Here is a 23,331-nt window from a genome sequence, read left to right on the forward strand (position 1 = left end):
CTCTCTCTCCTCCTTCCTTCCCTCCCTCCCTCCCTCCCTCCCTCCCTCGCTCGCTCGCTCGCTCCCCACACCCCCCCTTCCCGCCCGCCCGCCCGCCCGCCTCTGATCATGTTGACATATTCGCACGGCACGGAGCGGTGGGGATGCTTTGCTGCAGCGTTACAATTTCCGACACCTTCTTTTTATAACTCGCCTCGGTCCCCCTCCGCTCGACCTGTCAAAACCACGCCTATGGAGCCACACAATTGGTCCGAAAGCGTCAAAGAGCCAATCAAGTATGCGGCAGCTGCCCTGCAACGCCGCACAACACAGCCATTCCATCCCGGCGCAGCCGAGCGCGCTGGCTCAGACACACACGCACTCACACCGGGGATTCTTGGAGCCCAGCGCCGCTTTCGCTCGCTCGCTCTCTCCCTCCGCGGCTCCTTCTCTCGCACTCGCTCGCTCTCCCACTCGCTCTCAACACCCCCCCTCCTCTCTCTCTCTCTCACACACACACATACATACCCGTCTCTCTCTCTCTTTTCTCTCTGTCTCTCTCTTCCTTGCAGGAACTTGCAGGGGTTGGGAGGGCGTAGAAGAGCGATCAAGGCTCCCCAGTTTTGCAAGTCGCTATCGTTAAGGCTTTTTAAAAATTTATTTAAAAAAAAAAATTGAAAGAGGACAGGGGGGAGAAGAAGGGAGGAGAGATCCGAGGAGGAACGACGGAGACGGGCGGCGGAGATTTTTTTTTTCTTTCTGGAATCCAAACTTTGGCAACGGCGAGCCGCGTGGGGGGAGGGGAAAACGGAAGCTGCATTCTCTCTCTCTCTCTCTCTCTCTCTCTCTCTCTCTCTCTCTCTCTCTCTCTCTCTCTCTCTCCCTCTCTCTCTCTTTCTCCAACTTTTAGCGCTACGAGGAGCCTGATTAGAAACAAGAGGCTCCCCCCCCCATTCACAATTTCTCTTCTCCTCTCCCTCTCATTCACACGCACACACGCACACAAACACACTCCACCTTTCCAGAAGCTTTCGGCGGGGCGTTGAATATAAGGAGGGGGGAAGCATAAGAAAGAGCGGAAGGGAAAAAACAACCTTCCGATCTCAACGTTTTGCAAGAGACCCACCAGAGAAAGAAGGTGACTTCTTCTTTTTCGAGGCGTTCCTTTTCCCTGCAAGACCGAACCCTCCTTTTCCTCCGTCTCCTTCCCCAGAAGTAGCGGCGAAATCTGGCCGAAGTCCTTGCTGCTGCTGCTTTCTCCACCGCCACTCCTTCCTCTTTCGAAACCGACCATTCTTAACATTATAATTCAATCCTTGTGAAAAAGCGATCGCTGAGGAGGAGGAGGAGGAAGAGGAGGAGGAGAAGGAGCTTCCCAGCCAGGCGCAAAGACACCCTGGCGGGTTCCGGGTGACAAGATGCCTCCTGCTTTCGACTCTGGCGCTGGGACTCTCTGGTGACTCGCCTATGTCATTCTCCGGCACCCCCCGCCCTGGTCGCTCGCCTCCTCTTCGGACGGCCCTCTCGCCTTCCTCTCTCTCTCCTCCTCCTCTTCCTCCCTTTCCCTCCTTCTCTCCTTCTTCTGGGAATCGTGGCCCGACGATGAGCTCGTAAGGGCCGCGCGCTCCAGGATCCAGGACTGCGTCCGGGCAGGCCGCTGGGAGCGAGGCAAGCTGTTGGATGAATCTCTCCATGAGAGAGCCCGTGATTCCTGGGACCAGCATGGCTTACCACCCCTTCCTACCTCACCGGGCGCCGGACTTCGCCATGAGCGCCGTCTTGGGTCACCAGCCGCCTTTCTTCCCGGCTCTGGCGTTGCCCCCCAACGGGGCCGCCGCCCTCTCTCTGCCGGGGGCTCTGGCCAAGCCCATCATGGATCAGTTAGTCGGGGCGACGGAATCCGGGATGCCTTTCTCGTCTCTGGGACACCAAGCCGCGGCTCACCTGAGGCCTTTGAAAACCTTGGAGCCGGAGGAAGAGGTGGAGGACGACCCCAAAGTCCACCTGGAAGCCAAGGAACTCTGGGATCAGTTCCACAAGCGGGGCACTGAGATGGTAATCACCAAGTCAGGAAGGTAAGGGAGATTTGCTCCTGGGCTATGGGAAATTATTGGGGGGGGTCTTCTCCGTCTCGCCTCCCCCACCTCCGCACACAGCCGCCAACCCATTTCTCTCAAGCTGATTTCCAAGCAAACCAATCGTTTCCACTTGCAAACAAGAAAATAAAAAGCTTAATATGGAATTAGGAAAATATCCAGAAACCGACAGCTGACCGTGTGTGCTTGCAAAAGCCTTCACCAACCTCTGAAGGACAATGGGAATACTGTGTGTATACAATCTATGCAATGCATATAGCGATAGATAGATAGAATACAGATAGATAGATGATAGATATAGATAGATGATAGATAGATAGATAGATAGATAGATGATAGATAGATAGATAGATAGATAGATAGATAGATAGACAGACAGACAGACAGATATCTGCATCCAGGAATCGTGCACACATGCGCAACACTTTATCTGTGCACACCAAAGAGAGAACTGACCGCAGTGTTCGTGGGATATGTGCAATCATATAAAACTGGGCAGAATTTTGCACCGGGAATCTTTTAATAAAAAATGCAATAGCTCCCTTGGTGGCTTTGTTATGTCTGTAATTTCCTGCACTTTTTGCTGGGGAGCCAGACCCGTTGGAATGAATGGGGACTTACTTCCAGGCAAAAACACACCCAGACGTAAAAGCCTGCTTTATCCTGCTCAGACTTTCTTTAGCAGTTAAGTCTTTCCACGCTCGAAGCAGATCCAGCCTAGTTACTTCCAAGCAAATCTATTCGGAGGTGCAACTCTTCGACTGGAATTTTAAAAGCACATTTGAACCCTCACCCCCGAAAATAACATTGCTCTTCTGTAAATGTGGATATTTTGAACTCAGGATTTCAACTGCTAGGGAAATCCAGGTGTAGGGCCCGAAATTTGTGGAGCAAGTGAAAATATTCTAGCACTGGACTTGATAATAATACAGAGCGTTTGGAATGAAGGGCTTCCTTGCCCCGTAAAAAGTTTGTAAGCTGTACTTAAAACTTATTTAAGAGCTATATGGCAGATTATGTATTTTCCCTAAACGACCACTCACAAATTACGAATAGTCGTAATTTCTAAAGAAACAATTGCCATTATTTCATTCCAACGCAGAAAGTGAAAATTTAACCCTGATGCAGAGTCCTCAGGTTCACATTTACGATGCCAGGTGCATTTTAAACTGCTTTAAAAAAAAATCAAGTCCCCAAGACGGCTGAAAAAAAGTAAAGAGACTTTGGATCTGTGGCCAAAGTTTTCCCCCCAAGAAGGTTTATCTACTGTTTGCTTTCTTGTTTGGGCAGCTACTTTGTAAGGAGGCTTTGCAGACTTCAACAGCTCGCTACAACAAAATCACACGTCTTTGCAATTTGGAAATCAACTTACGGATCTGGGGAAGGGGTGGCAACCATCTTCCAAGCTCTCCAATATCGTTGGCCTTGGACTATTGTTGCACGCTAAATACTACGGATCTGCGTCTCGCTCCATGCCCAAACCAAAGGAGATTATTTTGCGATTTAAAAAAAAAAAGAATTAAAATGGAATATCCACAAAAGATTCCTATTATCATTTTTATTTTGCACAATAGCAACCAGTCGAGAGAATATGAGAGTATAGTTCCTTGCTAAGGTTGGGGGTGGGTGAGGATACTTTTGCACAAGAATATGCGGCTGAGTTATACGCTAAGACGATTCTCTCTTTTTAAAAAAATATATATTTATATATTTTACTATAAGTAAAATCGTTGCCTTCTTTGTTTTGTGCTCTGTCTGTCTCTGTCTCTAGGAGAATGTTTCCACCCTTTAAAGTGAGGTGTACTGGCCTGGATAAGAAGGCCAAATATATTTTGTTGATGGACATAGTGGCGGCTGACGATTGTAGATATAAATTCCACAATTCCCGGTGGATGGTGGCCGGGAAAGCCGACCCTGAAATGCCAAAGAGAATGTATATCCATCCAGATAGCCCGGCGACCGGAGAACAGTGGATGTCTAAAGTCGTGACTTTCCACAAACTTAAACTGACTAATAACATTTCGGACAAACACGGATTTGTGAGTGATTTTTAATTCCCCCCCTTGTAACGTAGCGTCCTGGTTCTTTAAACGCCGCCCCCGCTCACAAACACCACGCGTTTAAAACAAAGCAAAACATATATTTGCAAGGTGGAGAGATCAGCTTAGATCGACCCTCGGTCACGCTGCAGGGATTGGTGGGTGGGAAACCTATTCGCTAAAAAAGCTTTGCAGAGGCCCAAAAAGACTGACGTTTGATTTCGAGCCCTTCCAGATTTCTACAGGAAGGGAGGGGGCGAGAAATGACTTCATATTTGGGCACTTTGGTCGATCTGCTAATAATAATATCATAATTGGTTTCTGTGTGCATGTGTTTCAGGGAGGGAAAGCGGGGAGGCATCGCAGGATGAGGGTAATCGTTCCCTTTCCAATGTTATAAATCTAATTAGGAAAATTCCGGGGCAAAAAATAATAATCCTGCACTCTTGCTCCGATTCAGCTCTAAATGGGCAGGATCCGAACTCTAGTTAAATCGCAGCGAGGGAGAGTAGGGAAAAAAAGCATCTTAACTCCAGCAAATCTGGGGTTTGTTTTATAACTTTTCTAGGGCAAAACTGATTTAAGAGGCAGCCAGTTGCAGAATTGGGGGGTGGGGAGAACACAGGGTGCAGATAAAAAATAGGGAGGTGGAGGAGAGAAGAGGAAGAAGGGATGAGAGAAGATAAATACACCTCCCCACCACAAAAAAAACAACCACACCAAACCACTCAAATTAAAATAAATTTCCTTGGGGTTCCAGCCGGATTTTATCCCTCTCCTAACCGACTTAGACCCATGTTTAAGCTCGGGTCGCTTTACAGTATTATTATTATTTCCTTTCCTCCATTCACATCCCTATCTGTGTAGAGATAGGAAAGTGAACTTTCGGGCAAGGCAGCTCCTCCAGCGAAGTGCAGAAAATGAGGTCATTCCTTCTGGCGAGGTTTTCTTGGGAAGGAAAAAGGAAGAAACGGGGAGATCCTCGTTTCAGCTTGGCTGGCCTTGGCTGATCTTCCTGAAAAGCCTCAGCTCTCGCTCTCTCCCCCCCCCCTTTGGCCCGCTTGGAGCTTGCTCAGAAAACCACTCCGCTCCCTCGCGCTTCCTTTACATCTCCTCGCCAGTCAACTAATGACCCGGGCTTAGCTCTCTCTCCTACTGGGTTGGAAGACAATTATTATGATTGGTAGTATTATTTTAAAGCAAAACATTTCCAAGCAACGGTGGTTCTAGATGTGTAGAAGAAGGGAGGAAAGAAAGAAAGAAAGAAAGAAAGAAAGAAAGAAAGAAAGAAAGAAAGAAAGAAAGAGGGCGGCTAGGATTTGGAGGCCTAAATTCAGGCTTTGCTGATGTTCCTCCTTTCGTTTTGACTGAGTCTGGATGTTCCTGCTTGTCTGTCTGTTTCTGAATCCCCCCTTCCCGCACCCGCAGACCATATTGAACTCCATGCACAAGTACCAGCCTCGGTTCCACATCGTCCGGGCCAATGATATTCTGAAACTGCCTTACAGCACCTTCCGCACTTACGTTTTCCCCGAGACAGAATTCATTGCGGTGACTGCGTATCAGAACGATAAGGTAAGAAAGAGTCGCTGTGGAATGCATTTAAGGGAATGAGGTGGAGCGGTGGGTAGGGGGTGGCGAGAGAGATGGGTGATCTTGAGCCTCTGATCGTTATCTGATTTGGCATTAATGGCTTAGGAAAAAATTGGGCCTTGTCTCCTAGCGCTCCCCCCTCCCCAATATCACTTCGGCCACTTCAGAAAGAAAGTTAAAAGAAGGAATTAAAACTGTTCTAATTTTCGATATTCGGTGTATCCAGAGAAAACTAGTAAGAGGTAGTGGAGAGGAAAATAGATGTGTTTGTAGTGTGAGAGAAAGAGGGGGAGCGTAAAAAAGATATCCGACTTTCTCTTTCGGTGTGCAAATGTGATTTTCGAGGAAACAGAACCCAAATCAGACCATACATTAGTTTACTTAAAAATACAACAACGACAGGGGCAACCAGGCCCCCAAATGTAGGTCTGGTTCATATTATCCACCACCCCCCACTTTATACTGCGGTGTTTTTATTAATAGTTTTGGAGTAGGGTTGGTTTTTTTAAGGGGCAGGGGAAAGAAATACGCTTTTAGCACCTAGCAGCGTTTAATAAGAAGGACACGGCCCATTCTGATTTGAGGATGCGTTGGGAAGAGAGGTGTAGTTGTTAAAGATATCCTATCCTCAATTATCACCAGGCGTCCTGTTTGCGGGAGGCCGCCTTGCCCACCAAAGTGGTCTAACTGGGAGCTTGGCGCGGTCTAAATTTATGGTAATGAATTCAAGGCGAAGGACCCAGGAGACTTCGACTAGCCAGCCTTAGTTTCATTTCATTTTTTTTCCCTCCCTCGCTGTAAATTAGTACTTTTGGTATTTGGATTCCCAAACTCGAGTGCGGCGGTTTATGGAGCTTTGGCAGCGCTGCAAGATGGAAACCCCAGTGTGTACTTTGAAAGTGTGTGTGTGTGTGTGTGTGCGCGCGCGCTTAATTCTCCTGGCGGAGTTCCTTGGACAGTTTAGCTCTCCTGAAATCAATGTGGCTCGTGCCTGAACTCAGGATCGCGGTGGAAGTTGGCAGGATACGGTGTTGGACGAAAGCGTGTGCTTTGGAGATGGGAGGGAGAGGGATCTGATGCCGTGTTTCTGCTCCTGTTGGGAAATCGAGGCTTGGCTTGAGGAGGCCCCACGAAGAAGTCAAACATGCTAGGGACTAGCCGCTTAACAGAACTTTTGTTTGATACGATCGCCGAGGTGTGTTGGGGAGGGAGAGACAAAGGAGGCTCGCTCTTCTCCGGGGCGAGCGAATCTCGCTTGACTGAATTAGCCCCGTGCTCGGCCCGCGGAAACCTTTCTCGTCCCTATGCGAGAGAGAAGCCCCTTGTCCGACTGCCCTGCAATGGCGTGTGAAAGCGGTGTTGTAATGGAGCCAAAGGGCCCCGCTTTCCTGGCGTTATCTCGAGCGATCTCTTGCAAGAGGTCAGAGAACCCGCATTGCAGCGCTCACCTAGGCGCCCCCGTCGCCTTCATTAAGCACTTTCTGAGCAATTGGAAGGTAATGGATTGACTCCCTGACATGGGTCCCTTTCTTGCGTTTTGCTCCTGTTTTTTAATCGATGGGGGAACAGATCCCAGGGCCTGGCCAAAGGAGTCAGGGGAGGTGTGTGTGAAATCTCTCTCTCTCTGTGTGTGTGTGTGTGTGTGTGTGTGTGAGAGAGAGAGAGAGAGAGAGAGAGAGAGAGAGAGAAAGAGAGAGAGAGAGAGAGAGACAGGAGGGACAGTGAGATTCATATTACACACATGTAATATTTTATATTATGTTATTATATAGCATATAATATTGTATACATATGACATGCACTGTGGCAGTATTTAACCGCTGCCCCCCAACTCAAAAACGTCTCTGCACTTCTGTAGAAAACTGATAAGGCGAAGGAATCCTATGCATGTTTAATCCTTAGCATGTCCCACTGTGCTCAGTGGGTATCCCTTCAAACTAAGGGTGCAGAGGATTGTAGCCTAAACTTAGAAAGGGGAGAGCGTGAGATCAAAACTTTGGGTTCATCTTCCCACCCAAAGGGGCAGCCCAGTATCTCCTGCTTTAAAAGAGGTGGCCGCAATGATTTCAAAAATTAAGCAGGTGCCAAACTTTGTGCACCCAGTGATTTCTTTGAAAGCTTTGTGCACCCAGTGATTTCTTTGAATGCTGGATGTGGGCCGGATCCTTGAAGAGAGAAAAAGGCATTGCAGTCTTGAAAAGGAAAGGAAAAAGCAACAACGTGCAGATGTTGTTGATTTCCTCCCACCCATCCTTTTAAGGGTTTGCAGAGGTGAGGGGGGAGCAACATGCCTGTAATATGTTTGCATAGTATTTATTCAGAGCTCGGCCCCCCTCCTCAACCTCCAGCACTGCATGCACGCACGCACACACACATAAGCACGTGGCCGGTGGACGGTAATTACATAAAGTATTTTATTATAGCAAGCGGGTGACCACCATTCCTTTGCGGTTTAATTATGGCAGGTAAAGAGTTGAAACTGAAACATAACTTTAATGGATAGCCAGGGCGGCACGTTCCACTCATTCCTCCTCCAGGGTTCCCCCCTCAACACACACACACACTAAGGCTGAGGCAACCAGCCGCTGCAATTGGACTGGCAGAGGTGCATGAAAATGGTCTTTCATGCTGCCTTGTGGGGGGGGGGTGCAGCCCTAGGATCCTGGACTCTTGGCTGTAACAATGTCACATGGTTCAGTCTGTGGGTCTTCTGCTAAGGGTGTTGCATGGGGCTTTTGGAAAGAAACTTTGAGGCATAGTTTGGAATGAAAGCTGTCTAGGCCCCCCTGCATTATTCCCCTTGCTTTGAGTAAGGGCATGCACAGGTGAAATACCCCGCCTGGGTTGGACTATGAAATTAGAGGTTCAATAGGCTGGAAAATAACCTTTATTTTCTGTGCTTGAATCACACCCTTCCTCCATTCAGGGTTTCACCACCTCAGAAAGCTGCCTTATTTATAGAGTCTGACCGTTGCTCCAGCCACCTCAGTGTTGTCTACACTGACTGGCAGCTGCTCTCCAGGGTTTCTGGTCGGGAGTCCCGGGGATTGAACCTGGGACCTTCTGCACGCAAAGCAGTTGTTCTCCCACTGAACTAAGACATATCGCTTTGATCCTTGCGTGCAGTAAATCGCACAGAGAGCTGGTTACTTACTAAGCAAGTTTTCTCCTGGTTTCCAGAGTCAAATATTTAGGACCAGAATCTTTCCCTGCGCCTTTTCCAGCACCCCAACCATTACACCATGCCCCCCTGAAAATCTGGGTCCACTTCGAGATTCCGTTCTTACGCATTTTTTCATTTCATTTCTTTTTTTCTCCTTTATGTAAAAATAGATAACTCAGTTAAAGATCGACAACAACCCGTTTGCCAAAGGCTTTCGAGACACGGGGAATGGGCGGCGAGAGAAAAGGTAAGGGGGGCTGTCGCAGTAGAGTGTGCGGTGTCTGTCCAACTTGCTATTAGCGTGTTCAGTCTGGTTTTGAAATGCTCCTATTGTAGGGTTCGTCCAAGGATCTTTAAAGCACAAAACTCTCGTTGGGATGAGTGTTGGTGGAGGGAGGGAGGGTTCCTAGCCTTAGTGGAATCTTTTTTTAGAAAGTGATATTTGTAAACGCCCAAAGGTGTGTTCACTGCCACCCAAGGGAGACGTACACAGCTTAGGACACGTGTTTGCCATTGTCGAAATGTGGAACACAAGAGGCTGTGGAGAGGGAGTGGCTGGCAGTAGTTTACCCAAAGCCATATTCTAATGAGACGTTGCACTAACCTGATCCTGCATGTATTTAAATTGAAGTAAGCCTTGAGTTCCTTCCAAGGGGTGTTTTAACAGCAGGTAGTGTCAGTGAAGAGGAAAACAAGCATCTCTTAGCCTTTCTTAGAGTTAAAGGAGCTTTCCTGTGTGTGTTATCTTTGCACAATACACATTCAGGGCAGGGTAAGTGGGTGTGGATATTTGTTTTGGAAGACACTCTTCAAAGGCAAATATTTCTATGTTTTGAGCAATGAGCAAAAAAAATTCAAGTAAAAATAATAATAATTCCCCTAAAATCTTCAATGACCCAGCCTGTATTTCGAAGCCCCATTTAAGACCTCCTTATTTAAAATTCCTGCTTTCAATTTTAAAACCAATTGCTTCATTTCGACTTGAAAGGTGCCCAGTATTTAATTTTGATTTTACAGATACTCTTACATTTAGGGAGCAGGGAGAGAGCTGGGAGATTAGCCATTAAAAAGCCAAATATCCCAGGAATAGTCCAGCAACTTGGAACAGCTGATCACTGCTGGGCTATGATTGCCCAAAACTCACCCAACCCAGCTCAACTCTTCATTTAGTCACAGATTTGCTCTGCCTCCACCCCGCAAGAACCCATTTTTCACTCTTCCCAAACTCTGAGGAGATCAGCTGCCCCCTATCAGATGTTTAGTTTCTCTAAGCATTTGTGGATTTCTGAGATTACATCTAGACATGAAGTAGAATAATAATATCATATTGAGGTTGTCCTTGCCATGCTCTGATGGCAACTCATTCAAGTTCTTCCCTTCAAAGCTCTACCTAAACACTTCCCCTTGGAAAAGGAATGGAATTCTTTCCAAAAGAACTGTCTTTGGCTTCCAGAATCCCAGCTCCAAACCCGAAACTTGAAATTCTCTTACTCCTAGAGAAACCCGCCTTCTTTCCACTGAACTGACGCCAAAGGCCCTTTGATCTTCAGAAAGGCCTGTTGACCTTTGGGGGCATCGTCCGAAGTAAATAACACTGTGGTGCTCAAAGCCCCTTTCTTAAAACAGGCTGACTTGCCTAGAAACCCTTTGCGACTCTAGTGCCAGGCCAGTAGGCTGGGCAAGCTTGGCTTCGATGATAAGCATATCCACAGGGATCACAACCATATTTATTGATTTTATTTTAAAAATCCTGTTTGATTCCATTGGACGTCTTTCCTCGTCCATTGGCCTGAATGGGGCAGCAGCTGGTTTTTTCTTTTGTAAACAGTCTTTTGCGGTGCCAGCTGATTTGATTTAGAGAAGTATTATGGTCTGGAGCGTGTGGTATGTGTTTGAGAGTTTCCTCCCTTCTCCAGCGACTTTTAAACCAACCAACTTTTCTCCAGGAAGCAACTGACCCTCCAGTCCATGCGAGTCTATGATGAGAGGCAGAAGAAAGAAAATGGGACGTCGGACGAGTCCTCAAGTGAGCAGACAGCTTTCAAATGCTTTGCCCAGTCAACCTCCCCTGCAGTATCGACTGTGGGCACATCTAATCTCAAAGGTGAGCTAGCTCCGTACTTGCCTTTGCCCCTCCCCCACTCCCTGTGCACTCCCCCTCCCATTTCCCTCCCCCCTCCTTTCTATTTCTCGGTTATTACCATTTCGGGGGGGGTTGGTGGGGGGGGAGGCAGCATTTGAAGGGAGTTTGGCTGAAGATCAGCCTCCGGTTGGAAAGAGGGGGAAAAAGTTTCGAAAAATAAAATAAACCCAATTTTGATACTGCTCCAGACATTTTTAAATAGTAGGGGGAAAAACACTTTTCTCCTTTCCGCTCTGTATCTATATTTCTTCTGTGGTTTGAACAGAGTCAGCCAACATTGACTAAAGCTTCAGAGCGAAGGCAGACCACGGGGCAAAAGTTCAAAACTGCAACCAGTCCATTCATAACCATATTGGAATTTCTGAATAAGGGCGGGGGGGGGGTGGAACCCTGCAACCAATCCATTCATGCGCATATTGGAATTTCTTATTAAGGTGGAGGGGAAACCCCCTGCAACCAATCCATTCAAAACCATACTGGGATTTAGCAATAAGGGAAAAGACAGACAAAAAAAATCCCATTAAAAAAATAAACAAATTTCCTATGCTTTTGAGGACAACGCTTCGTCAGACTCAATGTGTTGTAGCAGTTAGATTACTAGACTGGAATCTGGGATTCCAGGGCACTACTGTACACCCCACCCTCGCTCAGCCAGGAAGTTTGCTGGGTGACCATGGACCAGTCACTTTCTCTCAGCCTAGCCTACCTTACAGGGTTGTTGTTGTGGGGATGAAATGGGGAAGGGGGTGAATCGCGTGCGTCACCTTGAACTGCCTGGAGAAAATGTGGGAAATTAATGTCATAAATTGTACATGCATCTTTAAGATGCCACAAGGCTCTTTGAAGCTTTGGGTTCAAGATACTAATATAGCTAGCTCGCTAAAAGATTTTACGAAAAGGCTCCTTTTGTTTTCCTGACTCTAAAGGAGAACAGGCAGGAGGAAGGCACAGCCTGGGTCAAATTATCTCTCCTGTTCTCCCTTCATTTGTAGTGGGAGTTAAGCGGCTTCCAAGGAATCCTACATTTGCATGTGTACATAAAAGTCTTCAAGTTACTTTAGGTGGCCCATCTTATCCCCACTTTGGTGGAAGGAAGCCCCATTGAATTCAATCGGGTGTCCTGAGTAGTGTTCCAGATGGTGTGCTGGTCTTCTCAAGCAAGCATGAATAGGATTGCAGCCTTAAAAACACATACTTTTGAAAGCCCTGGACTTTGCCATGCTCTTGTCAGATGGAATGCACCTTTTTTTCCTTTTTAACCCCCTCATTTGTTACCAAAAAAATTGCTTGAACTTTGGTTCTCTCAGGGGCCTGCCCTGTGAAAGCAGAAAACAAATGGCAGGGGATTTCAAGCTCATGTAAGCAGGCCCTGTGTCTGAGGCTAGAGAGAATCCAGACCCTAAGCGTCTAACTTTCCCTTGCGTTGGGAATGAGGCGAGATGTTCCAACAGAGCACAGAAGAGGGGAATAAAAACCTGGGAGAAATAAAAGCTGGGGAATTAATATGATCCTCCTCCTACCCCCAAGCCTCTCCTCTCCTCTCTCCCTCATCCACTTCAGTTGGACGTTTATTGTGGAAACAAGGAGATAAAGTGAGCCTAGATACCAGAGGGGAGGGGGAATAGGCTTACTTGCGTGTATCAACCTAACATTTGGGAAGCTCAGCTCCAAACAAGTCTGTTTGAATTCGTCTAGTAGTCCTTCTTTCAGAGGCGGTAAACATGATGGAACGCTTCACCAAGGGGTGGGGAAGGAAGAAGGAATTCCACCGAATAAAAAAATGTTTAGGTTAGGGGAACAGGCCAGGCTAGAACCGTGATAGGCTACTTTTCTACCTGCAGAGATTCCCTCCCCCCTTGTAAGATGGTGGACTGAACTGAAGTCAACTGGTGATAGCTCAGCTAAAGTCTTTAGGAATAGTAGGCCAATATATATAAGATTTAGAGGGGTGGAGGGTGTATATTCCAGGCAAGACAGAAGGCTGGCAAGGTAAGTGTGCTTGTGTGTATGTATTTGTGTATGTATTCCACGCTCTTGGAATTAGTATTTTATTTGCATTGAGCTGTGCCTCCAAAACAGAGGGGTTCATCTCCAAGAAGTGCGACCTGGACGTCACGGGGAAGGGGCGCCTGGCTGAGCAACGGCTCCAACGTATTTGCTCTCCGACTGACCCTCTCCCTTCTTTCCGGCCTCCAGATCTGTGTCCCAGCGAGGGGGAAAGCGACACGGAAAGCAAAGACGACCCCTCGGAGGCCAACGACTCCTCCGGAAAGATCTCCACCACCACGGCTGCCATTGCCACCAACAGCAGCTCCTCGGGCTCCGGAGGAGGAGGAGGAGGAGACCCACGGGAGAAGAGCAGCCCCTCCAAAGTGACCCTCTTCCCCCCGGACTCGGCAGGCGGCAGAGGCAGCCGGGAGAGCGCCCCCAAGGCTCCCGCAGACTCAGCTCGGCACAGCCCGGCCACCATCTCCTCCAGCACCCGGGGCCTCGGCGGGGAGGAGGTGAAAAGCCCCTCGAGGGAGGACTGCCGGGGCCTGGCCAAGGAGCCCTTCGCCCCGCTGACGGTCCAGACAGACAGCGCTGCCCACCTCGCCCACCAGGGCCACTTGTCCAACCTGGCGTTCTCCCATGGCCTGGCCGGGGGGCAGCAGTTCTTCAACCCGCTGGGCAACGGGCACCCTCTGCTCCTCCACCCCAGCCAGTTCGCCATGGGCGGCGCCTTCTCCAGCATGGCCGGGATGGGCCCCCTGCTGGCTACAGTCTCCGGGGCTTCGGCAGGAGTTACCGGGCTGGACAATACGGTGATGGCCACGGCGGCGGCTCAGGGATTATCCGGAGCGTCAGCGGCGGCTGCAGCGGCGGCGGCGGCTTTACCTTTTCATCTGCAACAGCACGTCCTGGCCTCGCAGGTAAATTATTGCGGTGGATATGTAGAATTTTATTTTATTTTTCGCCCGGGTGTGAGTTCTCCCCTCACTAAGGCAGAAGCTATTTGGGAATCTATTGAGGCAGATCATTACCCGGGAGTTCCCCTTTCTCCCCGCCCCGCCCCCATTCTTTATCTTGTCCATTGGAGCCAAGTCCTAGGAGCCGAGGGGTCTTACCCCCCCCCAATAAAATATTTGAGAGGACCTCCCGAAAGTTGATAGGCACTACCATTCGAATGGTGTCCGTGCGCGGCGTCCTGTGATCTATTATGCGGGGCAGGGCTTACTTGCCCCCGGTGGGCGTAGCCAGGATTTATTTTTTTGAGGGGGGCGCTTTATGTTCGGGGGCAGAACCAAATTATCAGCAACACAATTGGTCAGTTAGTTAAGTATTTTTTATTTACTTACTTGATTGGGGAGGCAATTGCCCCACTTCAGCCCATGCCAATCCCATGCCCTCCCCCGTATTTTATTCAAGTTGGCACCCCCGGTCTTCTTCCAACAACAATCCTCTAATGGATTTCAGGCGAAGGGTCGTAGCTGGGCGGTAGAGCATCGGGTTTGCATGCGCAAGACTTTAGGTTCCATTCCTGCATCTCCGGGTAGCGCTGCCTGAACTCTTGAAACCGCTGCCAATTAGGGTAGGTAGTATTGATGTAGGTGCTCCAATGGTCTAACTGAGGAGGCCTGCATTTCTCAGTGGCAGAGCGTCTGCAGAAAGTCCCGGGTTCAATTCCTAGTTTGTGAAGGTAGGGCCAGGAAGTATACCCCGCCCGAAGTTCTGGAGAGCAGCTGCCAGTCCGTGTAGACAATAGGGAGCTAGATGGACTAAGGGTCTGGCTCTGCCTAAGACAACTCCCTGTGTTCCATTTCTCCTGCGATGGTGGTCCTAAGGAGTGAGCTAGAGGAAGATTATTGTGTGTGCCTGTTTTAGCAGACTTTTCGGTGACGTGTTTAAAAGAGTTCAGATGGATTCTTTATTCGCAGAAGAGAGAAAAGTATGCAAGCGTGCCCTGCCACTCCCACCTTCCCACTCACTGCTAAAACCATATAGACCGGAGCCATTTCACATCAGACTTTTTAAAGCTTCGGCTTTCAAATTCTGCGCGTGTGTGCGCGTTCCTGGAGTTTCTTTTTAAGGGTATTATTTATTTCCCTCTTTTTAAATAACCTCTAAGGAACTCTGGGTAGCCTAGGTGGGTTATTTTATTCCATCCTCACAACAATCCTGTGAGGAAGGCGAGAGCCACGTCAGCACAGAGGGAGAGAGTTGCAAGTTCAGCCCGTGAATATTTTGACCGAGAGAGGGGATTTGAGTGCAGCTCTTCTCTGGCAAAGGCCGGTATCAGAGGGAAAGCGGGGTGCTTCCTTTACTGACTATATTTAAAGGGTTTTTTGTTTCATTTCAACACGCTCACGTGGACACAAACGCCCTAGCTCTCTCCCCAACACAAACGCGCTCTCTCTCATACACACTTAAACTGAAGCTCAACAGGCGTTCGTCAGGATGAGGGAAAAGGGCATACAGTATAGGGAATCTAGAGCTCTTGAATAGGACAGGCTCGGTCGCTCCGACCACATTTTACAAGCTAAAAAGTTTTTGACTCGCTTGAAAGCGATGCCAATATTTCCTTTCCCTAAAGGCGTTTTGTCCGAGAGAGAGGGAGGGAGAGCGCAGAGGCTTTTCTCTCTTCCTCCCCCCCCCCCCCCGCCGCCGTCTCTTTCCTCTCGAGGTGTTGACTCCCGCGGTTGGAATGGCAGCTGAGGGTGCTCAGCACCTTGAGAAGACAGATGATTGAAAAGGGATATTTTAAATAAATGGAGCTCCAGCTTGGCTCCGGGCCCTCGCGCTTCGAACTGCTGATCCCGGCGCCAGGGAATGAAACGGCGCTTGGCTGAGAACCGCGTCTCGGAGGCTCTCCGAGGCTGGTTACTGCGTTTTCCCACGTGCATGGCGGCGTGGGGGGAGGGAGGACACCCCCCCTACCTTAGTTCCTAACAGAACCACGCTTTCCGTCTTCGCCTAGAAGAAGCTGCCCGGTTGGTATTTGTTATGTGTTTGGGCGCATGTGTTTCCTTGCCTGTTTTCTTGCGCCAATGTATATGCCTTCTAACTGTGCCAATTACTGACCCGGCCGCTGCTTCTCTTGCAGGGCTTGGCAATGTCCCCCTTCGGAAGCCTTTTCCCTTACCCGTACACCTACATGGCAGCCGCGGCCGCCGCCTCGACAGCAGCCACCAGCTCCGTCCACCGCCACCCGTTCCTCAGCGCGGTGCGCCCTCGCCTGCGCTACAGCCCTTACTCCATCCCGGTGCCCTTACCGGACAGCAGCAGCCTTCTCACCACAGCCCTGCCCTCCATGGTCGGTGGGGCGGAAGGCAAAGCGGGCGCCTTGGCATCCAGCCCGGCCTCGGGAGCCTTGGACTCCGGCTCCGAGCTGAACAGCCGCTCTTCCACCCTCTCCTCCGGCTCGGCCGTCTCGCTGTCGCCCAAGGTTGATAAGGAAGCCACCAGCGAGCTGCAGAACATCCAGCGTCTAGTGAGTGGCTTGGAATCGAAAGGCGACAGAGCCCGGAGTGGGTCGCCCTAGAGGTGGGGAGAGGAGGAAGGTCCCCTCGCAGAAAAACCTCTCCATCCCCCCACAGTCTCTGGGCTAGGGACCCCTCTTTTCCCTTCCCTCCCCTATTTCTCTGGCCGCTGCTAGAACTCGCCACTGCCTCTCCCACCTCTGGGTGGGACTGACCAGGCAAGGTTTTGTCCTGGAGGTTGCAGTGGGCGGGCGGGGAGCGACGAGCCTGGAGGCCGCTAACCGGACAGAGGGGGGAGAGAGGTCGCTCTTGGAAGCTGCTATTGTGAACCAGACTGTGGTGTCCACTGGAGGGGCGGTGGTGCGCACGTGGGGTCAGCGGATCCTGGGGAGAGGTGACCCCCATGGCCTCCCTCCCTTGTTTGTTTCTACCCCTGTTGACACACAACAAACGGAGATGAAAGGAGAAGACACCGAGGAGTGATCCCCGGTGTGTCCCGCCCCCCTTGCTCCCCTTCAAACGGAGAAATGACTTTTTGCATATCAGTTCAAGCCTGACCACGGCCCATGTCAATCTTTGTTAAAAGAGGGGCGTGTCCCTTTAATACTCGAGTGACGTCTGTCAGCCTCTGTAAGGCTCTGTTTGCATGTTCCATTCTAAGCCTCATTATTTTGGATTTTTTTTTTAATTAAAAAAAATTGCTTGCTTAAGTTCCAAGGGACTTTTTTTTTAACCCTCTCCCACGTTTATTCTCCACTTCTTCCCTTAGGAACAATTTAAAATGTAGTTGGAAAGATGAGAATTTTTTTAAAGGGCCGTAATTTCCTTGAAGCGGTTCCCCACTCCCTCTCCCCCCCCTTTTACTGTATATGCAATAACAAGGTTTATAAACATAATAAGGAAGAAAAAAGAAAGGAAGAAAGAAGTGGACACTATGGATAAAATATTTATGTAATTGATGGATAACTTGTAAATAAGTGGCATATGAGTACTCGAAATTAAAAAATTAATTTATTGATATTGTACATATGTCTGTAAATAAGGCCTGACGCTGTCTTCTTTTATCGTTTTCTTTTTCTCTCCAGTTGCTTTCATTTAAAATAAAATTAAATAAAATCCCTTGAAGAGAATTTAAAACGTATTAAGATAGCAGGAGTCCCTCAGCGAAATATATATATAGTGTTTACATTTGTCATATTTTATTTGGATTCATTATGTCACCTGGGACATAATTTTGGTTATTTATTTACCGGGGATAGAATGCAAACGGCAAAAATAAAATACATTTTAGGGCTGGATCCACCGGGAGAGGGAGGGGAAGGAAAGATTGTACAGTAGTGGGACTGCTGGGCTCTCTCTTCCTTCTAAAACTGGAAGCACCGTCTGTAGAAATGGTTGAATAAGTACGTTAATTAATCACCAAAGCACTTCTGAGGCGGGTGCGTAAAAAGAGATAGCGGGAGGGCTGGAATTCTTGCCCAATTTAAAAAGCAAATATCTCGATCGATTCCTCCCTCTCTTCCTCAGTTACGAGATATATTACCGCCACTATTCCAAACGAGTTTTTATTTTTCTCGTGCTAAATGTTGCCTTTGCTTAGAGGGAGTCCACATCGCCATGCTATGGCTACAAAGTCTGGTTCCAAGAGCTGGGCAAACGAATATATATACTGTATATAGTTGAAAAGTTCTTAAGGATTTCCTCCCCAGTAATTCCCCCTCCCTTCTATAAGGAAACAAAGCCTCTTAAAATCACTCGAATATCAATTTGGTGTGTGTGTTGAAATCCTTAGGCCTCCGGTTATATGCCTGGGGAGTCTTTGGTTTGGTTTATAAATAACTTAGCGATTTCTTTCAGGGCATTTCTTGACTCAGAATGGCAAAAGTCCGAGAATGGAAACTCTGTAGGATTCCCCCTCCCCTTTACTGGGGAAATTATATAAATAAATAAATTCCCGAGGAGAGTGTCTTTCTCGCTTAAAAAAAAAAAAGTTTGAAGGACAGCTTTTAAAATTAATAATAATTTGAAAGGTGAATTACTTCCCAGTTAAGATTGTAAATACTCTTACTTGAGAGGCGCAAGTTTTCTTCAAAAGAACATGACGTCCAGCCTAGTCCTATATTCCGATCCTATTATTACATACTTGCCCGGGAGTAAGTCCCATTGAGTTCAATGGGCCTTCTTTCAGAGTAGACCCGTATGTGCGGCTGAACCTTGGAAACTGCAGAGGATGATATAAGTCTCTTCATCCCCGCGTTGGAAAATAAATATAGTTGGGACTGAAAAGTCAAGTGCCTCCTCTTGTTTAATTGTTTGGTCTAAAAGTCTTGTAGAATAAATAGAGAAGAGCTTGGGTGTGTGAGAGAAAGGGAGAAACACCGTTAAAATGGAAACAGTAAGTTTATCAAAATAAATAAATAAATGGGAGTCTAGGAGGGAAGGGCGGAGAATCAACAAAACTTCAAACTTTTCCCCGGGTATCCAAATCGCGCCTGTATTTATGATTTGGGGCAATGTTTAGAGAACGCCAAAGAGCCGCCAATGGAAGCAGCGAAGTCGTGGTTCAGTCGCTGATGCAGTTCTAAGCGACCCTCGCGAAGCCTTTGAAGGTCAGCTTGTGAATGGACAGGCAGATAAGACCGCTCAAGACCGCCGCTCTGTGAGCTCGCCAGCCCCTCAGCAGCCCGCCTTGATAAATTGTTGTTTTTAAGACGAGCCCGGAGAGTCTCTCCTCTCCGTCGCCCGTGCGTTTCAACGTGAGCCAGCTGTAAATATTATAAAAGTTCACTTCCACTCTCTATCCTGTTACGTCGCCTCCGCTCCCCCATCCTTTCCCCAGCCCTCTCGGAATTGTGTCACTTGGAGATAAACACCAGCCCGGTTGGTGAAAGTTGAATATATACAGCAGGATCTGCATTAACGGCCCTCTCACTCTCAGCCCCACCGACCCCCAATCTCCGAATGGGTGTGTTTCCTCCCCAAATCATTTATAGCACTTGGTTTTTTGGCTCTGGAGTTTTGAAGAGTGGAGTGTGTGTGGCGAGGTATTGATCCTTGTCCATAATAATAATAATAATAATAATAATAATAATAATAAAGTTCGAAGTTTATGTACCTCGCTTTTTGATCACATCCTCGGTCCCTTCGGGAGTTTCAGGGAAGGAGCATGTAAGCGACTGGATCTTGGCGAGAGAGCCTCGGCTAGGCAAATATTTGTTTCTTTTTAACTCCTGGGGGATCTGTGCCCCTGTCCTTTGCTGTTGGGATTAATTCCCTGAAGAAGATGGCGAATGGAGATCGTCGAAAGCTGTAACCCAATGCACAATTACTTGGGAATCAGCCCCAACGGAACAGAGGGGGGATTAGCTATCAAGTAAACATACATAAGATGTCTAGAGGTGTATACAGTGAGCAACAACCGACAGAACAGCCTTGCGGCACTTTGAAGACCAGATTTCCTGTGGCAAAAGCTACTGGGGACAACACACCGCTTTCTCAGATGCGTGAGGGGTATGGTTTGTAAGGTCGCCTCGTTTGCGCGCTTACTTCCAAGTAAACAGTCATGGATAGGGGCACTCAGTTTACGAATCCAGTTTCATTCTCATCTGAAGGCTCCAGTCCTCAACTCGCTTCCGAGGGAATAACAATCCCATTGAGAATAGCCAGTTACTTTTTTAAAATAAATGTTTTTAATATCCAGAAACCTCAACAAACTAAACCTCCGCAGCTACTACCTTCTTTGGCGAGAAATTAACAAAGGCCTCAATAAATGGAACAAAACGCAACTTCACCCTCTCACGCAAAATAGCCAGAGTTACTTTTGAATAAACCTGTTTTAGGAGCGCGCTGTACGCACACACACGTTTCTGATGCTGATTCTATGCCTTCTGCACACACACGCACACGCACACATAAACGCGCAGCAGTGCTTCAGTCTCGGACACGGGAGAAGTGCATTAGGGTGCGTATATAAAGCACTCCCAAATTCTGTTCAAAGGGGGACTAGCGTCAGATTGCTGAGCGTTCTTTAAATGATGGGCGAATGGCGATAGATCTAGTGGAATATAGGCAGCCTGCGAAATGTTGGATCGGTCAGCTCCGCGTGAAGAAGGGTCGGAGATCAAACCAGAATGGATTCCATGAGACCAGTCGCCCCCCTTGGCGAAGGCACGACCATCCCTCTCTCCACGTCCATCAGTTCTCTCATTTATTTGAAGACTGCGAAACCGCCAGGAGCCGAGCTGGTATGTAGCTACCCGTCTCCTGAGTTCCTATGACTTCTATAGACTAAGAGAGTCTTCAATTCCTTGATTGGGAAGGGGACGAGAAATCTCCGAGAGGCACGCCGAGGTCATCCAAACTGTCTCTGGTCATAAATCTAACCTCTGGCTCTCTCGCCTCGAAAATCAAGTTCTTCCACCTCCTCCTGGGAAAAACACGGGGAAAGTTGCAAAACACCCTCACGCCACTGCGTTCTCGAAAGAACTCGGCCACAAACTGAGGCGGTTCTTGCCGATAAATGGGTACAGCACGTGCCTGGGATTCTTGGCTCCCTACGAACTAAAACTCACTTCTGTACTTTACTTGTGGGGGGCATGTGAAATTGGGGCTCGCCAAAAAACGAGATCTTTCGCAGAAGCCCGCAGAAGGCGGCTGTCTCTATGCCACCTTGCTATCAACAGAATTTCTGTTTTCCAAGTTGATGCTGGACCTATGGACCCGTGCGAGCTTTCAGGGGGATTTGCGATCCTACAGTAACACAATAAAGCTGTTATTCTTTGCATACTTACCTGGAAGTGCACTTCCCACGAAACACGGGGGTTACTTCTGAGCAGACATGTACACGATGGCGCTGTAAATCAATTTCATTCTTTCTTTTTTCAAAGGCAAAAGCAAAGAACGTGAAAACAACCGAGTTCTTTAAAACTGAAGGTGCTGCGATTCTCCCTGAAATTAGGCAATCGCACTGCGACCTGGTGGCATGTGCCACCTCTGAATATTTACTCGGAAGTAAAGCTCACTGATTCTGAGCTCAGACTGCACGTCGCTGCATCTTTAAAACTGCCTGGTTATTTGCGTGTGTGTAAGTGTAATCTCAGAAACACAACTTTTTTTTTTAAGAGGAGAAAAAGGAAACGAGTCTTGCGGCACCTTAGACACCAGATAGTTACAGAAATTGAAAAAAAGAGGCCACAAGACAAGACCTTCCAACAAAATGCTACTCGTTTTGTGTTTAAGGAGCCTTCCTCTGCAGTAAGTGTGCACAGGCTATACTATATTTTTGTAGCAACACACTAACATGGCAGGTAGGTCTGGAAGGTATATCAGCGAGGCACATCATCAAAAGGCTGCCTTCCAAACCAAGCTCTCCTGAAGGGCCAGAACCAGCTTCAGCGTTCAGGTGAAGCCTAATGTCTGCTTTCCCCCTATAAAAACAAAACAACCGATTATCGTTATAATTATTGTCAAATCTCTTCCTGTAAGGCAGGGAGAAGCGGGGGAAGCTTCCACTACAGGGTAGTTCTTCCCTGAGAACTGAAGCAGAGCAGTCTAGTGTAGTGGCTAGTCATTTGGACTAGGACTGAGGATCAGTGTGATCGAATGTCCGCTCAGCCATGAAGCTCACTGAGGACCATGGTTCTAGTTACAGGTAGGTAGCCGTGCTGGTCTGCAAACAAACAAACAAAATTCCTTCCAGGAATATTCCAGAGACCAACTAAGTTATTGGTATGAGCTTTCGTGTGCATGCACCACGGGCGTAGCCAGGGGCGCAGCTGCCCCCCAATCAAGTACATAAATAAAAACACTTAACTAACTGTCCAATTGTGTCGGTTCTGCCCCCTCCCCAAAACATAAAGCCTGCTACTCCCTCAAAAAAATCCTGGCTAGGCCCATGCTGGGGATCTTTGACCAATCATCGTCTCTTCAGCCTAATCTACCTCGCAGAGTTGTTGTGGGAGAGAGTAGAATTATTTAACGCCACATGGGAAAAAAGTGGGGAATGAATAAGTACAGGTACAGCCCAGGCACGTTTTCGCTGCCTCAGTAAGATTTAGCCTCTTGCCTAGTACATCGCTGAGCTGAAACTGAAATCGTAAGGCTGTGCTATCTCTCAGACAGGAGGGGATGGAATTGCACAGTGAATTCCTAGCGATGCCTCGGGCTTTGCGGAAGGGCTAAAACCTCAGACGAAACTGAACCCCAAAGCTGGCCATGGATTTATAACACACACACACACACACTTACACGTGCAAATAATATGGAGGGATTTGAGGTCTATGATTTGGGGGAGCAAAAGGTTTCGCAGCCTGCCCCGGAAGAGAGAAAATTAGATGCTGAAATTGCTATCAGCATTTGTGGCCTGAATATTTTATTTGTGAAGGACTTCCTCCTTCCACCGAAACACACAAATACTGTATACTTCGTGCAAACTCTGTAAAAGCAGCCTCGGGGCTCTCTGGGAGATGGCTGGCGAGTTTAATGCTTTTGGAAAGAAAGGAAAAAGATGGGCAACGTTAAGGCCAGAACTCTGTCCGTATACAATATATAGAGCAGCGTTAATGAGTAACTCTTGTGGCGCTTGTTGTGGGAGATAAACAGCGAGCAATCGCTGTGGATTATCCTGTCTATTGCTCACCTGGCGCCTCGGCTGATATCTCCAGAGATTTTATGGCTCTGCAAGCCGAGGCAAGGCAGCAACAGAGGCGCCGGGCCCGGACGTTCCGTGGGGACGGAGCGCCACCTATCGGCGGAAGCGGGGAACGAACAAGGACAAAGATAGTCTCTCCTCCCCCTTTCAGAAGAACATAGGAAATCGCCTTATACCGAGTCAGACCATTGGTCCATCTGCTCAGCATTG

General features: G+C 48.2%; 1 protein-coding gene across 1 annotated transcript; it reads left to right on the forward strand.

Moving 5' to 3' along the window:
• The first annotated feature begins 165 nt into the window (after positions 1–165).
• Positions 166–17,497, forward strand: TBX3 (T-box transcription factor 3). The gene is made up of 7 exons (XM_081892340.1): positions 166–2,054; positions 3,847–4,114; positions 5,543–5,689; positions 9,041–9,117; positions 10,817–10,974; positions 13,210–13,925; positions 16,097–17,497. Exons 1-7 carry the CDS (start codon positions 1,660–1,662, stop codon positions 16,532–16,534), a joined length of 2,199 nt encoding a protein of 732 aa, XP_081748466.1. The 5' UTR covers positions 166–1,659; the 3' UTR covers positions 16,535–17,497.
• The last annotated feature ends 5,834 nt before the right edge of the window (positions 17,498–23,331 follow it).

This window comes from Podarcis melisellensis (assembly GCF_964234715.1).
Source record: "Podarcis melisellensis genome assembly, chromosome: 16".
Classification (NCBI taxonomy): Eukaryota; Metazoa; Chordata; class Lepidosauria; order Squamata; family Lacertidae; genus Podarcis; species Podarcis melisellensis.